The following is a 14,643-nucleotide window of genomic DNA, read 5'->3' as shown; positions in this document are numbered from 1 at the left end:
TCTACTGTGCATCTTGATGATGAGAATAATTTTCCATTTGTATTTGTTACTAGCTCTTGAGTACTCAAGTGAAAGGGATGAGTAAATTAATCCAGTAATCCCCCGGCTTTCTTTTAATTACATAGAGGGAAAACAGGTCAGATTCACGTACTCCATCAGTTTTAAAGTAGCTCCCTACAACGAGGCATTTGGTCAATATCCTCCCCCCCATTATAGAGCAAACATCTGGTGCAGTATCCTGATCTTTTAAAGATATAAATAAGTAGGTGAGTCTTTTAGTAATTTAACTCTAGGTTCTAAACTCTGGAGAGTGTCAGAAGAACAAGTATAGATTTCTTATCTTCCCAGGACGAGACAACAAACAAACATATATGTGATCAGGCCCACGCCCATGGGGCAATCAGCCTATGCAAAATGGAAACATCTCTAAAACCATTTGGTCTTTTCACCAAAAACCCTTGAGAGGATTAGAACATTGTTGCCAGCTATAAAAGACTTCCCATCGCAACGTATGGAATACACCTTGTGCTGTCCGTCAGGCGCACTCCCGCGCAGCTGTTCCCCCACTGGACATATTTTAACATCCCCCGGGCACGTTCAGTCCACCCGGGGGCCAATCACGCGGCGCCTTTCATGGAAACGCGCCCTGCAGTCTGAGCACTCCGATCTGACCTCGGACATCTGTGGAGCGCAGAGGCAGGGACGCGCACAGCCCCGAACGTGGCACGGCGCGCACCTCGGATCTCAGTGTCCCGCTCAAATGATTCATTCGGATGAACTTTTTGGCGAGCTGTCGAACGCGTCGACCTGAGGTCGCAGGAACCGACGAGTGGATGGGACGGCAAAAGATCGCGAGAACTTGAATTGCGTGCGCGGATCAGTTTTTCCAACTTTGTCAGTCCGTGCGGGCGCAGCAGCAGCAGCAGCAGCAGCAGCTGAGGAGGAAGAGGAGGAGGCTGGATGTGGCAGGAGACTGAGCTGCAGCGCGCGGGGTGCGAGTTTCACAGTCCCCAACTCTCCAATGTCATCGGCCAGGATGGTGATCATTGGACTTCTGCTCCATGTGCTCTCTGGAGGTAGGACGCGTTTTATTGGGGGCTTTTTCATCTTTAAACAGACGCTTTTCAGCGCTGCTGTTGTATTTATCCGTGCTGTGTGTGACGTTTTGAAGATGTTTTGTCTGTTAGAACCCAGAACTTCCATAACAATCCCCTCACATATCCCAGTTTCTCCACATGCAAACGTCTCCCGTCCCAGATGCACATGAGATCATTGGATCCCACGTCTGACTGGAACTTTATAAATGACCTTCAAATAAAAGAAAGGGGGGGAAAGAGAAGGAATAAAAAAGTCTCCTTTTTCAGATCAACAGCAGCTGCAGCCTTAGGTTTCACATCTGGATGACATCATGGGTTCTGCTGTTTGTTTTGCAGAGGTGCTTTTCCAGAGAGAGCGGTTCATCTCCCAAATATTGATTAGAATGTCCCAGATCATGGGAATATCACACATGAATTGCTGAACCGAGTCGTCTCCGGGGCTCCGCTCACGGGGGGCAAAGATTTAATGGGAAAGCAGAAGAATCATAACTTTATAGAAGTGACAGAATTCATCATCGCCACTGATGAATGGGTCATGAATGTCCTTTGGCTGTGCAGGAGATTGAATTCCCCCCCAACACACACACACACACACACACACACACACACACACACACACACACAACTTATTGTCATTAAAGTCAATAAGGCAAGTCTGGTCGGATAAGAACTCTCCACCGAGGCATAAAGACTGCTGAGTTATTGATGTTGAATATTGTCTCTATGGATCGGGGGGGGGGGGGGCTCCTGCTCTTTGTCTGTGTTCCAGCATGAATCCATACATCCAGACAGTATAGCCTCATCCACCGTTTAACACACAGTGTTAAAAAAAAAAGAAAATTAAGGATAATTTCAGCAGTAAATTATGCTGCCTTCACTGCCTCCAGGAAAACACAGTCAGGTGTCAGGTACGGGCGGCCATTAGAGATTAGTATCTTAATGTGATGAATGTCTCCTCGTGAATGTCAAACCTTTCAGGCACCCAGTATATCTTCCAGCGTGTCAACTCCACCTGCCAGGAGTCACACAAAGGAAAGCAGTTACTTTCAAGTGCCATTTAATAGGCCTGGCAGTCATTACAGATGGAAATTAGACAGACTTTCCTGACGTCGGTTCCTTCCATTACCACTAATTGCAAAATAAATTATTGGGATTCATTTATGGCGTCGTGAAAACGAACTGATGTCTGTGTGTGACTTTAATTTCTCCTGCAGCTGCGGTTTTCTTTGTCTCGTCATATATATATAGATAGATATACGTTGCAGTCCCGGCATGAAACACGCTCCCTATAGGTGCTTTATAAATAGCGGCTCTGACCATTGCTCAGTTTCCTGTAGTGTGGTTTAACGTCAGAATGCATCTGACCTTGTGACGGGTGTAAACACCAACAGGCTCCCAGAGACGTCTGTCGCCACTGAAGCTCCACAGAGCTCCGGGCTAAGCTCTCCCACCACTAATGTCTACATGTGACTGCAACGAGATTGCCACACCAGGCTCCCGTTTCTGTAGAATCCATATAAATGTTAATGCACTGCAGATTTGAGCTCTTCTTCAGTCTCCAGGCTGGGTTGTTTTCGCGGCAAAGCGGCGTCTCAAACGGTGCGTTTGCATCACTTTGAGTGGATTTATCCCGCTGATCTGCAAGATAAATCACTGCTCGGTGACATTTGGACCCCACTTTGACCCTTCGCTGCGGGTCCTGCCACAGGCAGCAACTGGTGATTGAGTGTAGCTATTCCTGTCCTTCATTTAGAGCATGTGATTGAACCATTACGCAGCCATCATACGTTTATTAGAGCCCATTTCCATGTCACCGGGGCTTTAAGTGTACTCATTTCAGCGTTCACCATCATTTTTCTTTTTTCCAGTGACTATTTGATAAGCTGCAGAAAGTAACCTTAGCTCCTGTGGTGGGTTTATTCATTCTTAATGCTTCCTGCCCAACTTTAATCTCCTACGAGTTCAATCTTCAAAACTGTGGGTTTCTTTCCCATACGTGTGCGTGTCCTGTGTGTTGATCGTCATTGGATGACACCCAGACCGTTAATGAAAGCAGACGTGCCCCATGGGAACCGTTGACACGTGTCACCCGCAGGCCAAGAATTTCTCTGGAGCTTCATTATTGTCGAGCTCACAGGACAACTGGTCAGAAATGTCCCCACAGATCTGGAGGAGCTGAGAAAAGCCCTGATGCACATCTGTCTGTGGGAGAGATGCTGCTGCGCAGCCGCAACGGAGGTGTTAGAGTCATGCAAAAACCCCGATTTAAGTCGGAGTTTCAATTATATTGTTGTCGGTATTTGTTGATCATTGCGTTTGGTAAGATAAGATATCACACATCTCTTTGTGCACTTGTAATGAGGAAAAAGAAGTGATTTTAATAAGAAAAAAACTCCTTGAAGTAACTTAAATAACATGACTCTTAACTAACTCTAACTGTATGACATAAAAAAATTAAATATGAATAAAAATGAAGTAACAAGCAGCAAAAGAATCAGGGTGAAGTCCTGTTTTAAGTGTCCTGCAGTGAATATTAGTCTCCTTGTTCCTGGGTGGTGTGTTTAAGAGACTGAAAGTTCTGAAAAGGTTTCTGTTTATATTGAGAAACGGCACCATCAAGCTGCTCTGAAGGGGGTCAGACGTGAAGGAAGAATCATTTCACTTTTCCTAACAACAGCCTGGTTTTTATGAAAAAAAACATAAAAAATTCCACTGGAACTTATGAAAGTGCCTCAGCTGCAGCCAAATGATACTGAGCTTGTCCTGGAGTCCAGGTTGTTTTTATGGTGAAAAGAAGAAATCAACACGTCCAGGAGGGGAAATCCACCAGAGTGACCAAACGGCTGATCCGGCCAAAGGCGTAGGTCGAGCCTTTGTCGGGAATAATGAAAGACAGCAGCATCCAGGAGGGATCAGAGAGGAAGGAGCGGCGGCGTGGCACAAAACTGTTAGTGGAAAGAAAGTATTGTTTGAGAGTCGAGGCATTTGGGAGCTTAGTGTTTCCGTCCATGGGTAACAGGACTCTGGTCCACTGGAACTCAACCAGAACGTCCTGCCTGGATCGCGTGAGAGGCGAAGACTCCCTCTAAATCAAACACAACTTATCGTGTTTGATGGAAAAGAAATGCCTGACTGAGGCTGTTGAGCACAGAACCTTTCATTGATCTCCCAAAGCAAGGGATCGTCCATCTTCCGTCTTCGTCTCTGGCACCGAGCTGCGAACACACGGCTGCTCCTGGTGCTCAGAACAGGCAGCTTTTACCGGGTTTTGCTGTCTGTCCATCTGCCTGCCTGCATGTCTGGCTGGCTGCTTAAAGGATTTTAAAAAAAGAGCCAAAAAGCAAAAATTCAGGTGGATAAAATGATTAAAAGAACATCACAATGGAATTTTGACAGTCCAAAAACATTTGTTTTTCTAACGAGAAACAAGTATTACAAGTATATCACGTACGTCTGGTTAAAAAAAAGGAAATATCTGTCAAATTTAAAAGCATTGTTCATTTTTCTTTAACCCCCCGTCCCCATATGAGCAGCTCTGATGTTAAACCTGCTCCTGTCACAGTGGACTGTGAGTGCAATCTTAGATTAAATTAATAAACCCTCGAGAAACGGTGGCGAAAAGGTTTTCAGTATTTTATACAGCTTTATATAGGTCCCCTCTCTCTGCATAAAAAGCTGCTCTTTATCATCTATCAGCCTGAGGGAGCAAACCAGGACAGAATAATGAGGAGCCTTCCTATATGTGAGATTTCCAGGAGGCCCTTATAAACCGCAGCTAAACTGGGTGCACTTTTACACATTTACAAACATTCCGCTGTGTCACGCACACCCGGCTTCCTGGAACCGTCTCACGACCCCGGTGTGTTCCCACTGTGAGCAATATCACTGCTTTACTCGCGTCGCCAGTCCGGTTGTCACACCTTTATCCTCCGACTCGCTGCGGTGGCCGTCAGGCGAGGCCTCTGTTTATGATCTGCCTCCCGTCAGACACGGACCTCATGCGGCGCCCGAGATTGCAAAACATGCAGCGGCGGAATTGGGTCGGATTGCTTCGCGCCCGCCAGTCGGCAGGAGCTTAATCGAAGTGTGTGACCGACGCGACGCAACGCACCGACGCGCTCGTCTTTGTGCGTGTGTGTGTGAGCTGGAGCCTGACTGAAATATACAGGCTTGTCAGGATCAAGTGAGGATTTGCACGTGACGTCGGTGCAGGTGGGAGCAAAGTCACGAACCTTGACTCCGCTTCTCTCTCGTCTCTGTTGGAAATGAATGCGCAGCTGCGTCGCGCGCGGCGGCCATTTCGCTTGTAAAAAGTTCGCTGTTGGAGCAGTTATTTCCAACAATGCATTTCCATAATCGCTTCATCAGAATGGGGCTTTATTAAGAGGCTCTTCTCTTATTAAATGTATCCATCAAGCTGCTCGTGGCGTGCCTTCATTGTGTTTCTCCTGGTCAAGCAGTAATAATTATAGGATGATGAAAACTGCAATCAAACCCTTCTCACAGGCTCACAATGAAATGAATGCTGAATTTAAGCCCCGGCAACAATTTCGCAGACACATGTCATCCGATTATGTGGATCTCCACATTGTCACAGGGGCCCTATCTCATGTGCGCACATCTTTTCCAAATAATGGAGTAATCTGTGGCTCACGTAGTCGCCGATATGCGCCTCATCTTGTGGCGGAAGGAATCCCGCGCTATCTGCAAGCCGCAGGAGCGGCGCGGAGAAGCCGGGGAAAAACATCTCCGTAGTGGACAATCAAGTCCATGGCTCAGCGTGAAGCTCGGGTTGAGTCTCTCTCTGATGGCAAAATTGCAGGCGAAAGTATTATTTGTTGGGTGTGGAGGGATTTAGTTGGGAGCCTTGGACTCCAGGCTGTGTCTGGTATTGCTGGGGGGGTGTCTGAGTGGAGGGGATCCTGCGGCAAAAAAGCTTAGAATAAGAATCACCAGCTTTGGAAATAAGTGCCAGTGAGTACATGTAGACAGTATATGTATATGAAATATTTGTCCATCTTGGAACCAATTTTATTCTCCATTCTCCACCGAATGTCTTTCAACAGCGTGTGAGGCTGTTAGGTGCTGGAATGTTTACAGCGTTTGGTCTTTATTTATGTATGGCAAGAGTAAGATCAGTCCACACTTGGAGGAGGAAAGGAATCCCTCACAGTGAGCAGCAGCAGCCTTTGCTTTTCCCAGCCAAAGTGTTATTATTTTCACATGGGAAGGGCCTATTTCGCTGCCCACTTTCTGCTGCTTCAAGCAGGAAGATCCAGGATCCATCCAGGAGTTGGCTGCCGAGCACCGTGTCTAATTAACTCTCCGTGCACAACATCTCCGCACAGTTGCCTTTGGAGCTTTATTTACAGGCCGAGGGAAATCAGACGTCTTTTGGCACCCAGGGTTTGCACCTTGAGTCCTCGTGCTCCTAAAAGCGCATGAACAGACAATACAAAACACTGCCAAATTCCTCATCTTGTACGATAGAAAGCAATTAAAATAAAGGTGCAGGGAGGTGGAGAAGGCACAGCCCAGTACCCTTGAAACTTCACAGGAAGTCATTCCGGATTAATGAAATTGCTCCAAATGGATGAGCGCATGATCCTTGAGGCTTGGAGAAGGAAAAACTAACAGAATATATGTACAGCCCCACATTTTATTGTAATTGACAGATATTTGACAGAGTTTGCCATTCCTCTGAAATATGGAGACACTGCTGAAAAATGTGGACGCGCTGGCGAAAATGCAGATGGGAAAGATACAATTAAAAAAGGGGGAAAGACACAGAGAGAAGATGAAGATATAATTAAGAAATGATTAAAACCGTACACAGCCCTATAGAGCTGTTCGATGATCCTCTCCATTTACCAGGTGGAACATTGAGCTTTCACCCACGTTGCCTCTACTTTACACTTGTGTGCTTTTAATTAAATCTGCTCAGTTGGGTATCACAGGAGTGCAGCGGAGCTTCCACGGCAGCGCTCACCTTCCGCTGTTGTCTTAATTAAAGCATATTTAGCTTAAGGACTATGGTGGGACCATAAACCCAGCAGCACACGTTGGTGGTGCTTCTAAGAGTATCGTCTTCCCCTCCAGGTAGTGTCCCAGTCTTGGCATCCTTAGACTGTCTGGTGGCAGAGCAGGGCTGCGTCCAGGAGCATTCCTGCATGGGGCTCTACAGAGTCCTGGAGTACTGCGCCGCCGAGGAGGCCGTGTCGCCCCTCGGCTCAGACGCCCGGACCGAGTGCCTCGAGGCCCAGAACGCCCTGCAGAACTACCGGCCACTGCAAGTCTGCAAGTGTCAGCGCGGCTCTCGCAGGGAGGAGCACTGCCTCCGCGTCTACTGGACCGTGAGGTTCGCAGGTAGGTTTGTGTGTAAAGTGCAGCATCCGGCGCCCCCGTGGTGACACAAACACCTTTACCTCCAGCATATGACGAATACGAAGTGTCTCCCTACGAAGAACCGAAGCTGAACTTGGTGCGAAACATCGAGATGTCTCGTATGGCCTCTATCATGGCAGGTACGGACGGATTTTAGCCAGCTGAAACATTCATTTATAGAAATGGTTACAAGCGTGACACTTGAACCCCTGTCCTGTGCTGTATCACATGGCCTTTCCTCTGGATGACCTCCAGCTTCCTCTCTTTCTTTGGACGGCCAAAACCAGTGTCTGAAGGCAGCTCAGGACTGTGGCCTGTACGAGAAGTGCGGCTCCCTGCGGTCCGATTACGTGGTGGCCTGCACCAAGCGGCCGGCGGCCTCTGACAGCAGCTGCAACCGGCAGAAATGCCACCGAGCCTTGCGCCGCTTCCTGGAACGCGTGCCGGAGGAGTACAGCTTCGCCCTGCTCTTCTGTCCTTGCTCCGACCCTCTGTGTGGGGAGCGGCGGAGGAAAACCATCGTCCCATCGTGCTCCTACGAGGAGAACGGGAGAGGGGAGGAGAGGGTGGGGAAGCCCAACTGCCTCAGCCTGCAGAGCTACTGCTCCAGAGACGAGCTGTGTCGGTACGGTAACGGTCCTGTTCATGAATCTTTATGAATCCATAAATATTTGGTCATTCGGTGGTGAGGAGGTGCACAAATGAGCAAAAGTATGTTTCTATTTTTTTTTTTTTTTTAATAATGGCTGTGAGTTTCATACGGTTTCAGTCTCACTCCTGCTGGTCGGAGTGATTATTATGACATATGTGCGACTAATTTTAGCTTGCGTATTGTTCATGAATGAGAGGACTTGCTTCCATTAATTACGGCCCAGTCAGCGTGTCGGTATCACAGAGGTTATTAAAGATTAGAGGAAGAATACTTTAAAGACGAAATGTGAGACGGTCGTGAAAAATCCATCCTCTGCAGAAATTATAAGAGATTTTAAACGAGAGCTAAGGGTGGAGGGGGGCTTCTTCTGATTGGTACAATGGAGATCCAGCTATTTCACATGTGTGAAATAGAAGTGCTGTGGGGGGGATTTTAGCGTTGTTGTCTTCATGCCGCTGAGAAGTAGCAGCTGCTGGCAGGTTTCTGGAGTTGTCTTGCAAATATTTTTTAGGATGACACCACCCACAAGGGGAGGGAGGGTTTTTCTTATATTTCCCTGAATGCATCGTGTGTATGTTTGTGTTTGCTGTACAGATCCAGGCTCGCCGATTTCCACCAGAACTGCCAGCCCTCGCCCAAGTCTGCCTCCGGGTGTGTACGTGAGAGCAGAGCCATGTGCCTGAAGGCCTACTCTGGACTCATAGGTGAGACCAAAGCATTAGCTGCTGCCTTTGATGGCCCCTTGCTTTCTCCAGCTGGGCTAACCAAGCACCTCCAAGTAGTCATTTGTGTTTCTGTTCCTCTTTCAATCCCAGGCACGATAATGACCCCCAACTACGTGAGGAACAGCAGCACCGAAGTGTCCCTGTGGTGCACGTGCGACGGCAGCGGGAACGAGTGGCAGGCCTGTCAGCGCGTCCTGCACATGTTCAGCAGCAACACGTGTCTGCGTAAGTCGGCACGGGCGCGCCGACATCGCGGCAGCATTTGCATGTTTAACGTGGAATGTTGGTGCTCGTACCCGGAGCTATTGTGATTACGCATTATTTAAGATCGATTTGAATCCGGAGCGGCTGAACGCTCCCGAGATGCCGGGTGATAGATGCGCGGAAACCTCGGAGGCGGTTCGTACCGACGTTAAGTAGAAGTCGTGTGTCCATTCATCTGTGTTAACGTGATGGCGGCGGAAATGTCACACTTTAAACTGTCAAATGAGCTAAAGCGATCCTCCCGCTGAGCTTTTTATAATGTGCATTAATGAAAGGTTCAGAGGAGGTGGGGCATTACCGAGGAGGGAGAGGGCAGACCGTTAAGCCCCGAGGTTTCCTTATAAATAAATATTAAAGGAGAGGCAGACATTCTCCCCGGTGGCTGGTTGGCTGCCAAATGTGGATGTGATTTCCAAGTTCTGCACAGTCACTGAGGCTTTTCTGCAAATCTGATAAACACAAAGTGGCTTCTGGTTGGGACGCTGCCACACCAGCTTGGCAAGAAAGAACATAAAAATGTCTCCATTTTAAAAGTTTCTGTGGTGATAAAAGTGAAATCTGCGAGGCCAGACAGAGTTCAGTGGGCCATCCACAGGGGCGCTCCCAGTCGGGCAGCTGATGATGTTATTCTACCTTTCATAGGTATAAAAGGTCAGATAGCTGCTTGTTGAATTTCCTGTTGTGTAAAATAGACAAACTCGGCTGAACGTCCTAAAAAAACATGCTGTAATTTCCAAAAGTGCCGTAATTTGTATATTTAGCTCAACACTTAAGTTGTTTTTTCTTGTTCTCAGCCAGCTAGCATAGCCAACAATCCTGACCTCACCCCATCCCTGGAATAAAGCATCAATGTTGATCAAATTTCATGCCAAGCCTGTACAACAGTGGGCCAACAGACAGCCGCCGATGTGAACATTACATTAGTAAAAATGTATTTTGCTTAATTGAGCGGTGTTTATAGAGCTGGCACCTCTAGAGCATAAATGATGAATCAGATAAATACAAAAGTCACGCTTTTGGCTCTTCTTCAGGGATGATGAACAACCTGAAGCGGTGACGGTGCTCCCTGCTGCTTGTCTTTCAGGCACTGCCATCAGTTCCATGGCTGCACCCCCCCCTATGGAAAGCACCGCCGTGCCAGTTCCGCCCCCCTCCCCGCCCGTCTACCCGGCCAGGCTCCCCGCCGGAGGCAACACTCTCCATGAGTTTGACAGCGTGAGTGCTGCTCTGAAACGACACGCCGAAATGTTCCAGTCTGTGCCAGTGCTAACGTAGCAGAGTCTGACTGTGGTTTCTCATCCTTGTGGTCTGTCCATTGATCTGTCTCTCATTCAGAGGGTTTTTTATTTCAGGTGAAGGGTCCATAGGTCAAACTCAAAGGGACAAACACCAAATATTTAATGATAAATATGGATGGAACCCGCTAGAAGGAGGTGCGCCGCCGCGGCGTTTTTGAAGAGGTGAAACAACTGTTGACAGCAGAGTGAAGAGCAGCCTGCACAAACAAACTCCCCCACACCACAATGCTAACAGAGTGGCTCGCTTATTTAAAGAACCCGTTGAGAGGGAAATAAGTTAAAAAAAAGCTTCTTCTTCTTCTTCCTCTTCTTGATACTGGCGATGCCTTCTGGGGTGTTTGTTTTCCTGCCAGCAGCCGAGCTCAGAAACAGAGCAGAGATCCATCCAAATTAGACTTGCTGAATGGAAGGAAGGCGTCGGCTTGCGCGACTGGCGGCTATTAGCATCTCGTATCACATTGATGCAGAGAAGTGCTGTAGATGCAGGTGTTTGGGGGGAACCGAGCGTGGACAAATTGGACTGTGGTGACAACTCATTTTCAACAACAACTTTAGGCCGATTTAAAGCAACGCTTGAGCTAAACCTTCCAGAAGTTTCTGCGAGGAGCAGCATTTATCGGTTAGCATAGCGGTCGAGGTGATTTTTTCATTTGTTTCTGCATGTTTGATTCCCGTATTTAATGCGGATACACCCTGAACTCTCCTCCACGCTCTGCCACGTCCGTTAATTGACAAAAGCGCTCGCTCTCTGTTTTCACAGATGGAGGACAGCGAGGAAGAGGAGCAGGAGGAGCAGGAAAGTGAGGAGTTCAATGTCATCCCGCCGTATTTGGCCAAGGACTCCAAAATAGAAACGGAGGCCAGGGGAAGCAAGCGTGGAGCGGCGGGCCGAGCGGCCCCCGCGTCACTGGTGCTCCTGCTGCCCTTCCTGTTCTGGGAGATTTGGAGCTACTAAGCCTTCATCGTGCTCTGTGTCCATGATTTACTCCTGCTAGCACTGTTGAACGCCATTGCAGCACTTATATGAGGACTTCTGTGAAGATTAAATGCTACATTTACTTTTTTATTATTTTTTTTCTACACATGCTTATAAAATACCATAACTTCCGCCGAGTAATACCACCAGTGTCTGTTTGGCCGAGTCCACTCCAGGAGAAATGGAGCGAATAATGTCGAGCAGATATATGAGTGAATTTAGAAACGCTGTCTGGGCGAATACTCAAGCTACAGCCTGTTTCGTGCGCTCGTGTCACAAGAAGCACATGACTCAAGGCCAAACCTGTGACCACCGGTCTGGCCAGAGTATGCCGTTTGGTTCAGGTCACAGGACTCGTGTTTCTTTTCTCGTACACGGTACAAAAGTCCACTTTAAACTATCCGCAGTGACGATTTACGACCCGGTTGATGTTGTGTTGTCACGTTTGGCCCTGATGGCTTTTAACACCGTCAGCTCACCGCCATAAAGGGATGAAGTCATCCCGCTCCGTTTCTCCTTGAGTGAATTTTCCTGCATCAGAGGATCAGAGGAAATGACAGCAGAGTTTAAATATGTGGCCGTGCTGCGAGGCTCAGGGGAGGAAATAGTGCCACCCCGGCCTCTTTGCTGTCTGGGCCCCTCGCAGGTGGGCTGGTCTCCTCTGGCCGCCTCTGTCACGCGCTTTTAGGCACCGCAGAATGAGATGCTGAGGAGAAACACTGGATCTGATGGTGGAGCAGCACATTGGCTCATTCGTTCTGCCTGAAACCGCACAAGTGTTTTCGTCTCACGTCTCATTTTCCCGTCAAATCATGCGGCAGAAGGAGCCGAAGGAGAGGAAAAAAAGGTAAACTCGCCTTTTTGCAGAGAGACCTCAGAACTGTTTGGTTTTTTATTGGATTTTCGAAGCGTCAGGTGAAGGACGTCCAGTGGGAGTTGACGTGCGTTTTACATTCTAAGAGTTTTGTTCGTGTTTGTAAACTATGTAAAGACATCGCTTGTTAAAACAGGGACGAATCCTTCAATAATCTGTGTGATAAACTCATTTTCATTCTTAAATCATTCCCCTCAGACCCGATGAAGATGATGTAAACTGTATAGTGGCCGATTATTTCTGACTGTCATGTGTAACCACTGTGATTTTGTGACATAGGAGACGATTGTTCAAAACAAGAATAAAAGACATGAATAAAAAGTCCGATGTGGATCAGAGTGAGAGTGATTTTGAATCTCCAGAAGGACTAAATGATACCGAGTACAGAACCGAGACAGACCGGAACAAGAACAAGCTGCACTGGGGGGGGTTTAGGTTTTTAATTAGGAAATGTACAGCATGAAGTTTAAATCCCTCCAGGAGAAATGATCCTCTCAGACCTGGTTCCTCTTGTCAGCTGGTTTCTCCTGGAAAAACTCCCACAAATCTGCCCTAAATGAATACAAATAAAGTCCTGGTGTCATGGGAGAGGTCTTTATTGCTGAATCATGATATGCTTGAGACTTTCAGAGAAAATCGAATCAGGACACAGGTTAAAATCGGGTTTTCGGTCTCCAGTCTAATTTGGTGGAGACCTCTGTCCAGAGCAGCCGTTTGGCCTCCTCACAGGAAAAAACAGGGGAAATTACTAACAATGGCGGCTCTTTTCCATTAAAGAGAGGAGAGGCAACATCTGCGAGGACCACGGAGACGAGACAGCTAAATCGAACTCAATACTCTGGAGTGTGATGCGTGAGGAGAAACAGGCCCCGTGGATGCTGAAGCTGGGGCGGGGGGGCTGAGAACAACATAAAAACAAACCTGTCAGGTGCTTTATGGCTAAAAAACCTCTAATAAACCCCCCGAGGAGAAGGTGAAGGAGATTCCACACCACTCTAATAATGTTACGTTTACTTTTTACCACAAATTATGGAGCCGTCCTGAGCAGGAAGAAGAGGCGTTCACAAAAATCAGCCACTTCAGCAGCTTCAGCTCACAGTATTTCTTTAATAATGTGGTTTTTGACTTCTGTTGGACCAATCTTTGACATTTGGTGACGGTATTCAAAACCCAAGCATGAATAAATATTTTATGAATGTTTAAAAGTTTTGGCTGATACATTTGAACTTTTGAATGCACCACTGGGAAGCGTCGAGTCTGCTGCAGATAGGAGACATTTCCATCAGTAATTATTACATCTTTCCCCACATCCTAATGAGGAAACAAATGGAGTTAAATGAAGCGCGTCAGCTGAATGTTAAGTTCTGCCGAAGATAATGAAACATTTCTGCGATCTGGGGGAAGAAAAATGCACGTGACACACGACATGTGTTTTAAATTAATGCAACTACTGACCGGCCGAACGTTCTCAACGTGTCGGTTTGGGGAAACTGGAGCAATCACAGGAGAAAACAGCTGCACACACACACACACACACACACACACACACACACACACACACTGCAGTGGGGTTAACATTACTTCTGTGAGGTGGAAGTGAAAACCAGAAATGCTCCTAATATTCCTAATATTGCAGCCTAATATTCCAACACTGCCCACTTAATGTATATAAAGGACACACACTTATGCAAATGAGGCTATTAATTAATAATTCAGTGACGCATTTGCAGATAATCCGACGCCAGCGTGTTACGTTTGCCACCAGTTGTATACAATGTGTTAATAATCATAAGGAAAATTAGGTTTTCTTATTAATATGATAATTTGTGCAGCACGATTCTCCACAGTCTGATCAGATCTCCCATTCAGCTCCTGATATTCTGTTCCTGTGTTTGTCTAAATGGTCTTTTCCCCACAAAACACACAGGTGAAAAGCAGCTTTTGGCTTCTTTATGTTGCTACGGCGACGAGCTTGTGACAATAGATGTGGACGACCCTCTGTCCCGAGGTCCGCGGATCGTGTTGGAGTCACGCTGACATCCGTAGATGGAAAACAGGCCGAGCAAGAAGCAGCGATGGATTCAGAAACAAACACACCCCACCTACACAATCACGCTGGCAAATGTGATGATGGGATGCAATTATTATGTGTGGGAGAGTCTGAATATAATGTGGCCTGACATTTTACAATTAGAAAAAATAAGCCCGCTTTGGGTTCATGGCGTGAACTTGTAGCTGGAAAGATGAGAAGCAACAACGTATTTAATGTCTGTTTAATAACTTCTATCAGTTGTGCACTCGTTTCTCATGTTTCTTTGGTCTCATTAGGTTTGAAAAGAGCCTTAAAAAAAAAAACTCATACATTTTGCTGCG

General features: G+C 47.1%; 1 protein-coding gene across 1 annotated transcript; it reads left to right on the top strand.

Moving 5' to 3' along the window:
- The first annotated feature begins 530 nt into the window (after nt 1-530).
- Nucleotides 531-12,594, top strand: LOC130537880 (GDNF family receptor alpha-4-like). The gene is made up of 8 exons (XM_057054977.1): nt 531-1,076; nt 7,197-7,463; nt 7,529-7,621; nt 7,737-8,106; nt 8,728-8,837; nt 8,949-9,083; nt 10,207-10,337; nt 11,181-12,594. The coding sequence occupies exons 1-8, from the start codon at nt 1,022-1,024 to the stop codon at nt 11,373-11,375; spliced, it is 1,356 nt and encodes a 451-aa protein (XP_056910957.1). The 5' UTR covers nt 531-1,021; the 3' UTR covers nt 11,376-12,594.
- The last annotated feature ends 2,049 nt before the right edge of the window (nt 12,595-14,643 follow it).

The sequence above is a fragment of the Takifugu flavidus genome, chromosome 14 (genome assembly GCF_003711565.1).
Source record: "Takifugu flavidus isolate HTHZ2018 chromosome 14, ASM371156v2, whole genome shotgun sequence".
In the NCBI taxonomy this organism is placed as follows: Eukaryota; Metazoa; Chordata; class Actinopteri; order Tetraodontiformes; family Tetraodontidae; genus Takifugu; species Takifugu flavidus.
Note: the sequence above shows the minus strand (reverse complement) of the source record. Positions and strands in the feature narration are given on the sequence as shown.

Coding starts and splice junctions, on each gene's coding strand:
- LOC130537880 (XM_057054977.1), top strand. CDS start 1,022: ATGTCATCGGCCAGGATGGTGATCATTGGACTTCTGCTCCATGTGCTC. Junction 7,464..7,528: donor CTGGACCGTGAGGTTCGCAG/GTAGGTTTGTGT, acceptor CTTTACCTCCAG/CATATGACGAATACGAAGTG. Junction 7,622..7,736: donor TATGGCCTCTATCATGGCAG/GTACGGACGGAT, acceptor GATGACCTCCAG/CTTCCTCTCTTTCTTTGGAC.